Source organism: Salvelinus sp. IW2-2015, linkage group LG16, assembly GCF_002910315.2.
Source record: "Salvelinus sp. IW2-2015 linkage group LG16, ASM291031v2, whole genome shotgun sequence".
NCBI classification, from domain to species: domain Eukaryota; kingdom Metazoa; phylum Chordata; class Actinopteri; order Salmoniformes; family Salmonidae; genus Salvelinus; species Salvelinus sp. IW2-2015.
Window position 1 is genome coordinate 5694321 of NC_036856.1, and position 13194 is coordinate 5707514.

Sequence of the window (13194 nt, forward strand, 5' to 3'; positions counted from 1 at the left end):
TTGGGTTTCGTCTTGCTGAACGCAAGCTCAAATGGTCAATAAGAACTGCGATTTCCGTATTCCCGAAGAACTTTGCGATACCCGCCTATAAGAGCTGTTGTCGCAATGTCCAATCAAAATGCTGTGTGGAGCGCGCGCTGTCAGCAGTCCAACGCTTTAGTCGGGTAAGTGCAGTTCATTCACGTAGCACAGCTCTGTATTTTATTTATTCCCGCGAAAAGCTTAACATAAATATCTTCACAAATATGGATGTTTATAACTATATGAATTTATGGCGCGCGTGAAACGCAAAGAAGCCTAATTAAATGAACGCTAACAACGTGATTACTTGCGTACTAAAACAATGTTTAAAGTCCACMGAATGCTTGTCAGATGCATTGAGGTTATACTGCGCCTCTCTAATGTGCAAGAAATTGACAAATTGTTTGGTGATTCAGTGAATTGTATCAGACTCACCAAGATATATAGAATGCGAAATGGGAAAGTGTAAATCCTACACTTTGGTCGTTGTGTGYTCTGTCTCACAACTTGATTATGCAAAGAGTGACCTCCGTTGTTAATTATCAATGACCAACGTTCTGTTCCAACAGTGTCAAATGGCTTCAACGTGGCAAAGCGTTCAGTCCATGCGCCAGTGGATTTTAGAGAATGGAGGTATTTGCATAATTTGTGTACAGTCTTTATGATAGGCTACTATTATACACTGTATTTGAARTAAAAGTGCAGTCATTTCTTTCAGCCTGTTTATCAGGAGAAAATAAAGCCTACAGTGTTATAGTGTGAAYGGGTAGTGAATGAAATGGTGGATGTGTATCACAGCTTGCAATGCAGCCAATTCTTACATAATGGCTGCTTTGTGGCCAAGAACACAGTACATCACAGGACTGACATGAAAATGGGATTATCTAGTTGCAATTGATACACACACTGTAGAACATGCATCACTAGCCTCCCTCACACAGTCAACAGATATCAGAATATAGGCTACTATAAATACAATCAACCCACCTCCAGGGTTGTATTCATTAGTGCACTCCGTTTCAAACCGTAGCCAAACATCTTGCAACAGAGAGTGAAAATGAGTGGCTCCTATTGGACAAGTTCAGYTAGGCCCGTCCTGTTTCAGTCCGCTTTCTTCTGTTTGGTGCCTAGTGAATATGACTCAGTTGTATGTATTAGTACTACAGTGATGTGTTGCAGATAAAAGGACAGACCCATGGCTACTGGTCTACTCCCCCATGCCAGTGGCCTTTATATTCCTCCTCTATCTTGGTGTGGTCTGGGCTGGGCCCAAGCTGATGAAACGCAGGGAACCAGTTGATCTCAAGGCTGTACTCATTGTCTACAACTTCGCCATGGTCTGCCTGTCTGTCTACTGTTCCTGAGGTGTGTATTCGTACTTCCCATCAAAGTGTGTGTGTGTGGGTGTGTGTGTGTGTGGTGTGTGTGGGGTGTGTGTGTGTGTGTGTGGTGTGTGTGGTGTGTGTGTGTGTGTGTGTGTGTGTGGTGTGTGTGTGTGTGTGTTTGTGTGTGTGGTGGTGTGTGTGTGTGTTTGTGGCAGCCACGGAACTGGAACTCATGATGCTTTATAATGACATGTTTCACCTGACTTATAAGTGTTTTGATGTTGCAGTTCTTGGTCACGTCCTTGCTGTCTAACTACAGTTACCTGTGTCAACCTGTGGATTACAGCACTAGTCCACTGGCGATGAGGGTGAGAGTGCATCTGAACACTCCATATTGTACAACCACCGTTGGACCCCTGATATAGTTGACCTAACTGGCCTAACTCTCTTTCTTCACCAGATGGCCAAAGTATGCTGGTGGTTTTTCTTCTCCAAGGTCATAGAATTGGCTGACACGGTAAAGCASATTGAAAATCAGGGTCGTGTTCACAGTATTCACTAGGCACCAAACGGAGGAAAAAGTACTGAAATGGGGAGCGACTACTTAATCAAATCAAATCAAATGTATTTATATAGCCCTTCTTACATCGAAACCCAGCCTTAAACCCCAAACAGCAAGCAATGCAGGTGTAGAAGCACGGTGGCTAGGAACAATTCCCTAGAAAGGCCGAAACCTAGAGAGGAACCAGGCTATGAGGGGTGGCCAGTCCTCTTCTGGCTGTGCCGGGTGGAGATTATAACAGAACATGGCCAAGATGTTTTCCCTTCCCAAACTTTTTCTTACAGTACGCACTAATGAATATAGCCCAGGCCAGGATTAGCATCAGAGTCAAGAGAAACACTGGAAGCCCATTCTAAACCCATTTCAAAATCTTAATTGGCAGGTGTTCTTCATCCTGAGGAAGAAGAACAGTCAGCTGACTTTCCTGCATGTCTATCACCATGGCACCATGATCTTCAACTGGTGGGCAGGGGTCAAGTATCTGGCTGGAGGRCAATGTAAGTCTAGCATGACAAAGACTAGGGCTGCGGTCTAAACATTTAAAAGACACACCCTCGTCCACTTACCCTCACCTTATGCCCTTGGGGGAATCCCCGTTGCCATCTTGGAGGGCGGTCCAAATGATTWGCCAAGCAASGGAAGTTTGCAACGTAAGCCCCTCAGCCCTCGTTTTTAGTCYTCTTTGCGAGTGTACAATMATGTTCACTCCGGGGCCTGAAACTCCCCATAATTCAATTCACTACYATTGTACATCCACGAAGAAAAGTCAGCGAAAARGTAAAAACAACATCAATGGAGAAGTCAACATACAAGTGTAAGTAAAAACGAATGCAAATAAGTTAGAAATTGTGCTACTAATGCACARGACGGCACAAACACGTCTRGTAAAAAGTACATATGTTTTTGTTTGGTTAGCTTTTGGAAATTGTAGAAATAAAARYTTTTCCTTCTTCAGAAGTTCCAGCTAGGCAGGCTAARGTTAGTTAGTTAATTCATTTGCTAMKTATCATACAGMAGGCTTATATTAATAATMATATAMTTAATATAAGTAGACAAGCACTCATAATTGACTGTAGCGCATATAAAGCACCCCCAAACTACCGGTGGCTGAAAACACAATCATCGCGGGATGAACGAGTGACGAATTTCCGGCCAAGTGTGGTCCATTTAAAAATCATTCCTTCCTCCCTTGCCCCTTGCCCTGCAAGTGTACACTCTCTCAGAAGTCATGATACTTAATCAGAAGTGTCCACTTAATTTGAGGGCTGAGGGGATAGGGTGTGTCTTTTAAGTGTTTGGACCGCAGSCCAGGAGTTTTTCCTGATCACATGTCCTGACCAGGAAGAACTCTGGGCCATACTTGTTAATGCCATAGATTTGTTCAATACCTGCTTCATTAACATCTTATAACATTTTGTTATCAACTCCCCGGGTTGGCACTTCTCATTACCTGGGAGAATATTCATAGTAGTATCACAATGGTATCCTATAGCAAATTGTCCAAAACTTTCATGACGTAGAGGTCGTGCAGCAGATGGCTGAGATGTTTCGTGTTCCTCTGTCTCCRCATAGCGTTCTTCATCGGCCTGCTCAATACCTTTGTGCACATCGTGATGTACTCTTACTACGGACTGGCTGCCCTGGGGCCTCACACGCAGAAGTACTTATGGTGGAAGCGCTATCTGACCTCACTGCAGCTGGTTAGTGGCTTTAGCTTCCGCTCTGCATACATCTAGTAGGGCTTAAACATAAAGTGGGTAGGCTTGCACTTGGGCCTCGTATCCTGAACCTAGATTAAGCCTGATCGTGGATGAAAAACCTATTTCAATGGAGAAASTTCTTTGAGCATGCTTTTTAATCCAGGACTAGGCTTAATCTGTGTCCAGGAAACTGGRCCTTTGAGTCTGTGGATAAGATTCTTTGGGAGCTTAGGGTATTGGTACAAAACAGATCATGTTACGTCTATGAATGGATATAGTGTATAACGTATCTGAAAACTTTTGAACCCAAACCAATGTTCTCCCGACTGGTGTTTCAGCTCCAGTTTGTCCTGTTGACCACTCACACTGGCTACAACCTCTTCACTGAGTGCGACTTCCCAGACTCCATGAACGCTGTGGTGTTTGCCTACTGTGTCAGTCTCATTGCTCTCTTCAGCAACTTCTACTATCAGAGCTACCTCAACAGGAAGAGCAAGAAGACATGAAGGCTATGGACAATCATGCACTCACTGTGTCTTGCTGTACCTGAATTAAATTCACTGTCAAATGTATTTTTAAACAGTATCTTGAGATGCGCTATTTTTGTGAAGCATTCTACAATGTTCCCTCTGGTCTCTACTTCCCTCTGGGCAGACGTCAATTCAACGTCTACTCCACATTTGTTCAAAGTAATTTCATTTAAATTGCGTGGAAACAACGTTGATTCAACCAGTGTGTGCCCAGTGCGTTATTGATGGCCTTGATTGGCTGTGAACCAATGAAAACATCTTTGTAATTCATTGAAAGGATGGAGACTGACATGGGTATTTTTGTTTGTCACGTATACAACTTAAATATAAAGTTAGAGGAGACATTTTGCAGGTTGTCTCAATACAACGGCATTACTTTTCAGATTGTTAGCGTGAAACGTCTTGGTTTGTAAGCCTGCTTGCAGTATTTGAGAATGACCACAAGAGGGCAGAGTCGGTCTATGGTTGGGGCTTCACTTACCAGCGTGTCAAACTGTTCGCCACTGTCTAATTTGTCTGCCACTTGAACATTCCCATATGTATACACGACTTTATGAGGGGCTGCTGGTTATATGTTGGGCACATTTCACATTATAGCAGATATATTGTGCTTTAGTTATTTGAAACTTGTAATTAGGCAAGGATCATGTACTTAGTGCTATAACCATGTAATAACACTAAGTAAGGATCATAGGAAAATGAGAAGAATACCTGAACACTGTTTTATTTGAATGCTCCCATAATTAAAATGGTCTTCTTCTTTTACTATGACATGGCATTACCCTGCACCTGCGATAGTTCCATGGATGTGCATACCACCGTAAGAAGAAAAGAGTCACCATTTGTATTATTGTAATAGTATTTATTTCTTAAACTTGGGAATAACAAACATTCAGAAGATCGCTTTAAACAAACTGTACATTTATACACATGATAAAGTAGATTTGARTGTGTTCCAGAATATTTCACGAATGACCATCCACCACCATTTACCATCCAGAAATATCTTAAGACAATTCAAACAAATAAACAAACACAAAAAAATAAAATAAAGGAATGCAAACAATACATTTTTTTTTCCACTTTTAAAAACACGGCAAAATGATATATATTTGTCTACATTTCAGTTCTTAGTAGATTGAATGATGTAGAGACAGAAAGAGAGAGAAAGAGGGAGTTCTGGAATAGGTCTTGTTGAAATGTGTCCATTTGGATGCGTCTGAGTCCATGTGGTATCTGTTCGGGCAGAGCTGTAGGGAGCTCTGTCGTACTACAGAGTTACGACAGTTCTTTCAGAGCAGTAGAAAAAGCTACAAAGGATGGCCATTGACCTAGCGGAACCATGGAATAACTTATTATACTAGAGTCTATCTCAATACTCTAAAATGGCCTTTCCTAGTCCCCCTTCCCTTCATCCACCCTGATCTAACATAAAAAGCAACACAGAGGTCTGGAAGCTTCCGATTGGCTTGCTTTCACTCAGCTTGTTTCCTCTAGATCAGTACAAACTCGAACGGAGACCAAGGAAAGGCTACCACTTCAGACTATTGAAATGCATATTCCATGAGAGGCCAGTATAGCGGTACATAGGGCAGCAACCGGTCCTCTATGTCTCTGTGTAGACAGAGGACATCTGGCTCAGGCTGCGGTCGAAGCTGTTCACCTGGAAGAAGATGCTCTCCTCTGGGCTGGAGGAGAACTGGCACCCCCCTGGCCCCTGGAGGTCCTGGGCCAAGCTGAAGCCTGAGGGAGGAGAAGTCACGACTCCTTAGACACAAGCTTTGATGCTACGCTTAGGTGTGTGTGTGTGCATGTGGTTAATCTAACCCGACATCAAGATATCTTCAAATTCTGTCTTTAAATTGCTTTATCACACAGGCACATACAAGATACTGCTTGTTTAGGAAGTGAAGAAGTAGGCAAAAAGACAGAATAAACACTCAATTGCATAAAAAGGGGTGAGATGGAGAATAATGACAGGGAAGCACATAAAATGTCAGAGGAGGAGGATGAAAGGGAGGAAGTGCAGGTGATATATTCTAGAGTCTCACCTGCCGCAGAGCCACCGCTGGTGCTGGACATGTGGAAGCCGTTGTGTTGGTGGGAAGTGTAGCCATGTGAGTCCGCTGGTAAGTGAACACCACTCACAGACTGCTCCATTCTGTAGGAGTCTCCAAAATGGAAGCAGCTCTGAAAGCTGCCTTGGTAATCTACGGAGAGAAGGAAGGAGAGAGTYAAGAATTGAAATAGAATTACTAGAATGGGAAAAGCCCTTCACCCCATGGCAATTTAACTGGAACACTCATGGATACACGAAATATGGCTGCTAGACCCAAAGACTTGAATGGGAATGCCTGTTTTAGTCAATCTATCTCTATTTATTCATTTGATTTATTTATTCAACCTTTATTTAACAATGCAAGTCAGTTTAGAACAAATTCTTATTTACAATGACGGCCTACCAAAAGGCAAAAGACCTCCTGCGGGGCCGGGGATTAAAAATAAATGAAATAAAAATATAGGACAAAACACACATCAGCACAAGAGAGACAACACAACACTACATAAAGAGAGACCTAAGACAACAACATAGCATGGCAGCAACACATGAAAACACAGCACGGTAGCAACCCAACATGACAACAACATGTTAGCAGCACAACATGGTAGCAGCACAAAACAGGGTACAAACAACAGCACAAAGGGCAAGAAGGTAGAGACAACAATACATCACGCAAAGCAGCCACAACTGTAAGTAAGAGTGAGGTAAAGAGAGGGGGAGAAAAGGAAATAAAAGTGTATGAAAGGGGCATTTCTTGTGACCATACAATACGGTATGTTAAGGAGTGATTATTATGTTTGCAAAGTGATTCCATATACTGTGTGGCTTCGAGTTATTATAACGCTACATTTGTGTTAGCGTGCTAACTCTTCCAGTTCCTCAGTGGTAGCGTTTGTCAATTGTCCCCTTCTCTTTTTCTACTCAAGTAATGATAATGTGAAAGCAGCCCATTTCTGGAGCGCTTTACGCAACTCCCCGACCACAGCGTGGTTTGAGAGACGTCCATGCGTAGATCTTTAACAGGGAAAGCTGTGTTTAAGGCATTAGGGAGCGGGTCTGGAGTGACAGCTAACTAGAGCAGCCTTGGTGGAGCTTTGAGAGAGAGAGACAGCTGACTACAGAAGGCAGCGTTTTGTTGGCTAATTCAGAGCAGAGGAGGCTTCCGCCTGTGGTTTCGCCTGCTCTGTCTCTCTGACAGCAATCTTCTCTCTCTGCGCAACGCTAAACGCTCTGACAGACCTACGGGCCGCGTCCCAATTCTACGACACTGCTTCCTCTACTTGTGTCCTTTCATGTTTATATGGTGGTAAAGTGTGAGGCCTATTCCATGGAATGGAATGTTTTAAAAGGTGCCGTTAGAAATGTATTGCGTAGAACTGCTTGCATGATCTATTCTACATGACAGAAAGTTGAGTCTGTAGCGTAAAACACATTTTAATCTTTAACCAATGCTCTGAGGCTTCCAGCCCACTAAATAGTCCAGTTGGGTTGAAATTGACTCTGGTCAGGGCTGATCTTACCGTCACTGGCAGCCTGGTGGTGGTAATGAGAGTAGGGCTTGTGGTGGGGGTGGATGTGCTGTTGCTGCTGCTGCTGCTGCTGCTGCTGCTGCTTCTCCAGGGGAGGAGTGCCTGTACCCTTCATCCCTGGGGAGAGGAGAGGACCCGGCACCCTGCAGGAGAGCGAGAGCGAGAGTGAGAATTCATTGTCTAATTTCCAAATATTTGTGCATAATCAGATGCTCAAGCGCACAAAGACAATGATTTCCCATGTACACTCTAACAACTGTGGTTAACGTATGATTCTTTGAATCAAACGTCTCACTTCATCAAAGTGCTACGTACTCAGCAACACGTGATCTAACTGACACACTGGGGCAGTTAAAGAGTCCTGAACACCCCTCTGAAGAACACATGTTGTACTGTATGTACTGTAGTCAMTAAATGGAAACTTCCTCCACCTATCACATGTTACGATCTAAAGTCAACAAACACGAGAGCGTGCATTCGACTGAAACCAAGCTCCCCGTTTCCTTAAACTCCTTGCCTTGTGGCCTAGGAGGAGAAAGCCTATTCGTGTTTACTTTCTCCAATATTTTAGAGATGGCATATGAGCATGACATGTTTGTGACAGAACGGCTCGGGGCGGGCAAGCAACGACCAATGCTTCCTCGTAGGCTTTCTGGATTGTGATGAAGTAAATAAAGCGTTGTCCGTGGTGGTATTAGACACAGATGTGTGCAAGCAAATGGTTAGAAACGTTAAGCAGAATAGCGCCAACTAGACGGGACTGTGCCAAATACCCGAAAGATCTGTGGAGTGTATTTCCCACGTTCTTCAGTTCACACTTCAAAGGGTCACACTTTGCGTTGAGTGCACCGCATTTCACAGAGGAAGGAAAACAACAACAAGGGGATGAATTGCTTTTTAAAATAGAGTTATAACTACCAGATGGGAACTTGTTCCAGCCATTTGAATTCGAAACATGGTTGCGCTGTTAGGACGTTGGAAAAACCTGCAATCAACGTGAAAGAAGTCATGGAACGCAGTGGGTTTTTGGTGAACTTCTATTGCATTCAAGCGTTATGACAGCAGATTGTCAAAAGGATACCATATGCTCTTACATAAATACTGTCCCAGGAACCTTACAGAAATACTGTCACAGAAAGCATCAATTGGATGTCATCCATTCAGTTCTTCTACCCATTCAGAAAGCTGCACTCTCCACTTTTTAATCTAACCTCTTCTTGTGTCCAGTCATTTACATTTCCAACAACAGGAAATGTCAGATAATTTTTTTGTAGCATTCTACAATATACAGTTGAAGTCYGAAGTTTACATACACCTTAGCCAAATATATTTAAAATCGGTTTATCACAATTCCTGACATTTAATCCTAGTAAAAATTCCCTGTCTTAGGTCAGTTAGGATCACCACTTCATTTTAAGAATGTGAAATGTCAGAATAATAGTAGAGAGAATGATTTATTTCAGCTTTTATTTCTTTCATCACATTCCCAGTGGGTCAGAAGTTTACATACACTCAATTAGTATTTGGTATTTGGTTAACTTGGGTCAAACGTTTCAGGTAGCCTTCCACAACCTTCCCACAATAAGTTAGGAGGAATGGGCCAAATTCACCCAACAGAGCTGGTGTAACTGAGTCGGGTTTGTAGGCCTCCTTGCTCACACACACTTTTTCAGTTGTGCCCACACATTTTCTTTGGGATTGAGGTCAGGGCTTTGTGATGGCCACTCCAATACCTTGACTTTGTTGTACTTAAACCATTTTGCCACAACTTTGGAAGTATGCTTGGGGTCATTGTCCATTTGGAAGACCCATTTGCGACCAAGCTTTAACTTCCTGACTGATGTCTTGAGATGTTGCTTCAATATATCCACATAATTTTCCTCCCTCATGAAGCCATCTATTTTGTGAAGTGCACCAGTCCCTCCTGCAGCAAAGCACCCCCACAACATGATGCTGCCACCCCCGTGCTTCACGGTTGGAATGTGCAGTTGCAAACCGTAGTCTGGCTTTTTTATGGTGGTTTTGAAGCAGTGGCTTCTTCCATGCTGAGCGGCCTTTCAGGTTATGTCGATATAGGACTCGTTTTACTGTGGATATAGATACTTTTGTACCTCTTTCCTCCAGCATCTTCACAAGGTCCTTTGCTGACGGCTGTGTGGTCCAATGTTGTTTATACTTGCGTACTATTGTTTGTACAGATGAATGTGGTACCTTCAGGCATTTGGAAATTGCTCCCAAGGATGAACCAGACTTGTGAAGGTTTGCAAATTTTTTTCAGAGGTCTTGGCTGATTTCTTTAGATTTTCCCATGATGTCAAGCAAAGAGGCACTGAGTTTGAAGGTAGGCCTTGAAATACATCCACAGGTACACCTCCAATTGACTCAAATMATGTCAATTAGCCTATCAGAAGCTTCTAAAGCCATGACATAATTTTCTGGAATTTTCCAAGATGTTTAAAGGCACAGTCAACTGACCCACTGGAATTGTGATACAGTGAATTATAAGTGAAATAATCTGTCTGTAAACAATTGTTGGAAAAATTACTTGTGTCATGCACAAAGTAGATGTCCTAACCGACTTGCCAAAACTATAGTATGTTAACAAGAAATTTGTGGAGTGGTTGAAAAAACGAGTTGCAATGACTCCAACCTAAGTGTATGTAAACCTCCGATATCAACTGTACAAAACCCAGTAGGCCCTTGTCAGTATTAAACGAGATCTGGGTGATACATTTAAGATGTCTTCTGAGTGCATTTCAACCCCCCCAAAAAATCATGCCTATTTCTTGAAGAGCATTTATTAGAAAAATAATTGTACTTAGTCCATTTGCAGAAACGAATATCCCATTTCTGCTCTGCTCCCAGCACCTAACTTTTAACAAAACAGATATCCAGACCAGTAAGACACAAATCTCCATAAACAGGCCCAATCTCCTCACAAATATTCAACAGCCACTTAGTACCCTTTTCCAGTTGCATTTCTGGAACGCCAACACATAAACTGTTGCTGTGTTACTATGTGCCGTGGATGGATGCATATGGTTTGCAGTACGGGCTCTCTGAATGTGATGACAGAGAGTTGCCGGAGGCAGTGGAGCCCTCAGATGACTGCTCACCTCTAACGCCAGGATGACATAGCTCGAACTGTGTGAGAGCTAGGTCAGTACCACCCAGTGCTACCACCTGGCACAGCCTTTCTTCACCCCACAGGAACAGATTATGTTTCAGGCACAGCCAGGGCTCCCTTGAAAAATAGATTCTTATCTCAATGGGCATCACCTGGTTAAATAAAGGATACATACGTGAATAAATAAGGCTATGTCGAATAAAAGAAAGACGTGTTAGAGATAGGTATTTAGACTGTGTCCAATATAGACCTTTCCATTTGAAACCTCACCATGCACGAACCACGGACTCAGGCGCCTCCTCTTATGCTACCACGTATCCTAAAGCAAACCCTCTCTGTCGCTCTCCTGCCTCTCGAGCTTAGAGAGCCACACGCCTCTCCACTGAACACACACGGAACCATTTGAACCAGCGCAGTGTCGAAACCAACGTCTTCTCCCTGCCTAGCGTTAGCATTGGAGCATTAGAACGCTTGCTAGCGGCGAGCGCGGCTAATCCGTCCATTGGCACGGGCCCAGTGCCGCGGCCATGTGTTTCTGCGGAGAGCGGCGCTCCCCCGGGAGCTGCTGTCAGCACAAACTCAGGAAACAGTTGTACTGTTCATATTTTTACAAGCAGCCTCTATGTGCAGCTAAAGTGAATCATACGCTAATCACTGCCAGCTGCCTCACGCTCAGGCTCAAGGAATGAGGGGAATCTTTCATATGCTGCCCCGAGAATAAATCTCTCCCCTGGTATTCACCTTCCCTGATAATCCTCCATCCTCCTTCTCCTCCTCCTCCTGTCATTACTGCCTTTTTCCAACCGGCCGTCCCTGACCCCTTCTTCTGCTGTGAAGGAGTCGTTTAACCCCTGACCCCTGAAAGATTCACATAGAGGCTATTAACAGATAGGCTATTGGCTATTGGTCGAGATCAGGGGCGGGATGACGAGGGCTGGGGTTAGATGTTGGGGTGAGGGTTTCAGATTGACGGGGTGAGTGTAAAAGAACTGAGGGCCAAGTGTTTGAGGGACCTCACTGCTCGGAGCATTCAGCCAGATAAGCTTTGACTCAGATTACTGGCAATAGTACAGTGGATAGACTATGGCTCAGCGACTGTGACTCAATTTACCTGATTTAGTGAATATGACCCAGTTAACCTAACGTATACTACTGAGTGAATATGACTAAGGTAATTCGTCAAAGTGAACATGATGATGCAATCTCTATTGCACTCCACACTGCCCTTTCCCACCTGGACAAAGGGACCACCTACGCGAGAATGCTATTCATTGACTACAGCTCAGCGTTCAACACATTTACATTTACATTTACATTTAAGTCATTTAGCAGACGCTCTTATCCAGAGCGACTTACAAGTTGGTGCATTCACCTTATGATGTCCAGTGGAACAACCACTTTACAATAGTGCATCTAACTCTAAGGGGGGGGGGGTGTTAGAAGGATTACTTTATCCTATCCTAGGTATTCCTTAAAGAGGTGGGGTTTCAGGTGTCTCCGGAAGGTGGTGATTGATTCCGCTGACCTGGCGTCGTGGGGAGTTTGTTCCACCATTGGGGTGCCAGAGCAGCGAACAGTTTTGACTGGGCTGAGCGGGAGCTGTACTTCCTCAGAGGTAGGGAGGCGAGCAGGCCAGAGGTGGATGAACGCAGTGCCCTTGTTGGGTGTAGGGCCTGATCAGAGCCTGAAGGTCGGAGGTGCCGTTCCCCTCACAGCTCCGTAGGCAAGCACCATGGTCTTGTAGCGGATGCGAGCTTCAACTGGAAGCTTGGAGAGAGCGGAGGAGCGGGGTGACGTGAGAGAACTATACTAACACCATAGTGCCCTCAAAGCTCATCACTAAGCTAAGGATCCTGGGACTAAACACTCCCTCTGCAACTGGATCCTGGACTTCCTGACGGGCCGCCCCAGGTGGTGAGGGTAGGTAGCAACATATCTGCCACGCTGATCCTCACACTGTAGGCCCTCAGGGGTGCGTGCTCAGTCCCCTCATGTGCTCCCTGTTCACCCACGACTGCATGGCCAGGCACGACTCCAACACCATCATTAAGTTTGCAGATGACACAACAGTGGTAGCCCTGTCACCGAAAATGATGAGACAGCCTATAAGGGAGGAGGTCAGAGACTGGCCGGGTGGTGCCAGAATAACAACCTATCCCTCAATGTAATCAAGACAAAGGAGATGATTGGGGACTACAGTAAAAGGAGGACTGAGCACGCCCCCATTCTCACCGACAGGCCTGTAGTGGAGCAGGTTGAGAGCTTCAAGTTCCTTGGTGTCCACATAACCAACAAACTAGAATGGTCCAAGCACACCAAGACAGTCGTGAAGAGGGCA

At 44.2% G+C, this 13194-nt stretch overlaps 1 protein-coding gene and 1 pseudogene across 1 annotated transcript in view; one reads left to right on the forward strand and one right to left on the reverse strand.

Moving 5' to 3' along the window:
* Nucleotides 1-88: 88 nt before the first annotated feature.
* LOC111975544 (very long chain fatty acid elongase 4-like) lies at nucleotides 89-4909 on the forward strand (annotated as a pseudogene).
* A 223-nt stretch (nucleotides 4910-5132) lies between these two features.
* LOC111975543 (zinc finger protein GLIS1-like) overlaps nucleotides 5133-13194 on the reverse strand; it is a 130071-nt gene continuing 122009 nt past the window's right edge. The window contains 3 exon segments of the mRNA XM_024003876.2: nucleotides 5133-5881; nucleotides 6190-6348; nucleotides 7721-7872. Of these exon segments, the coding sequence (XP_023859644.1) occupies nucleotides 5745-5881; nucleotides 6190-6348; nucleotides 7721-7872 (448 nt within the window). The 3' untranslated portion in view covers nucleotides 5133-5744.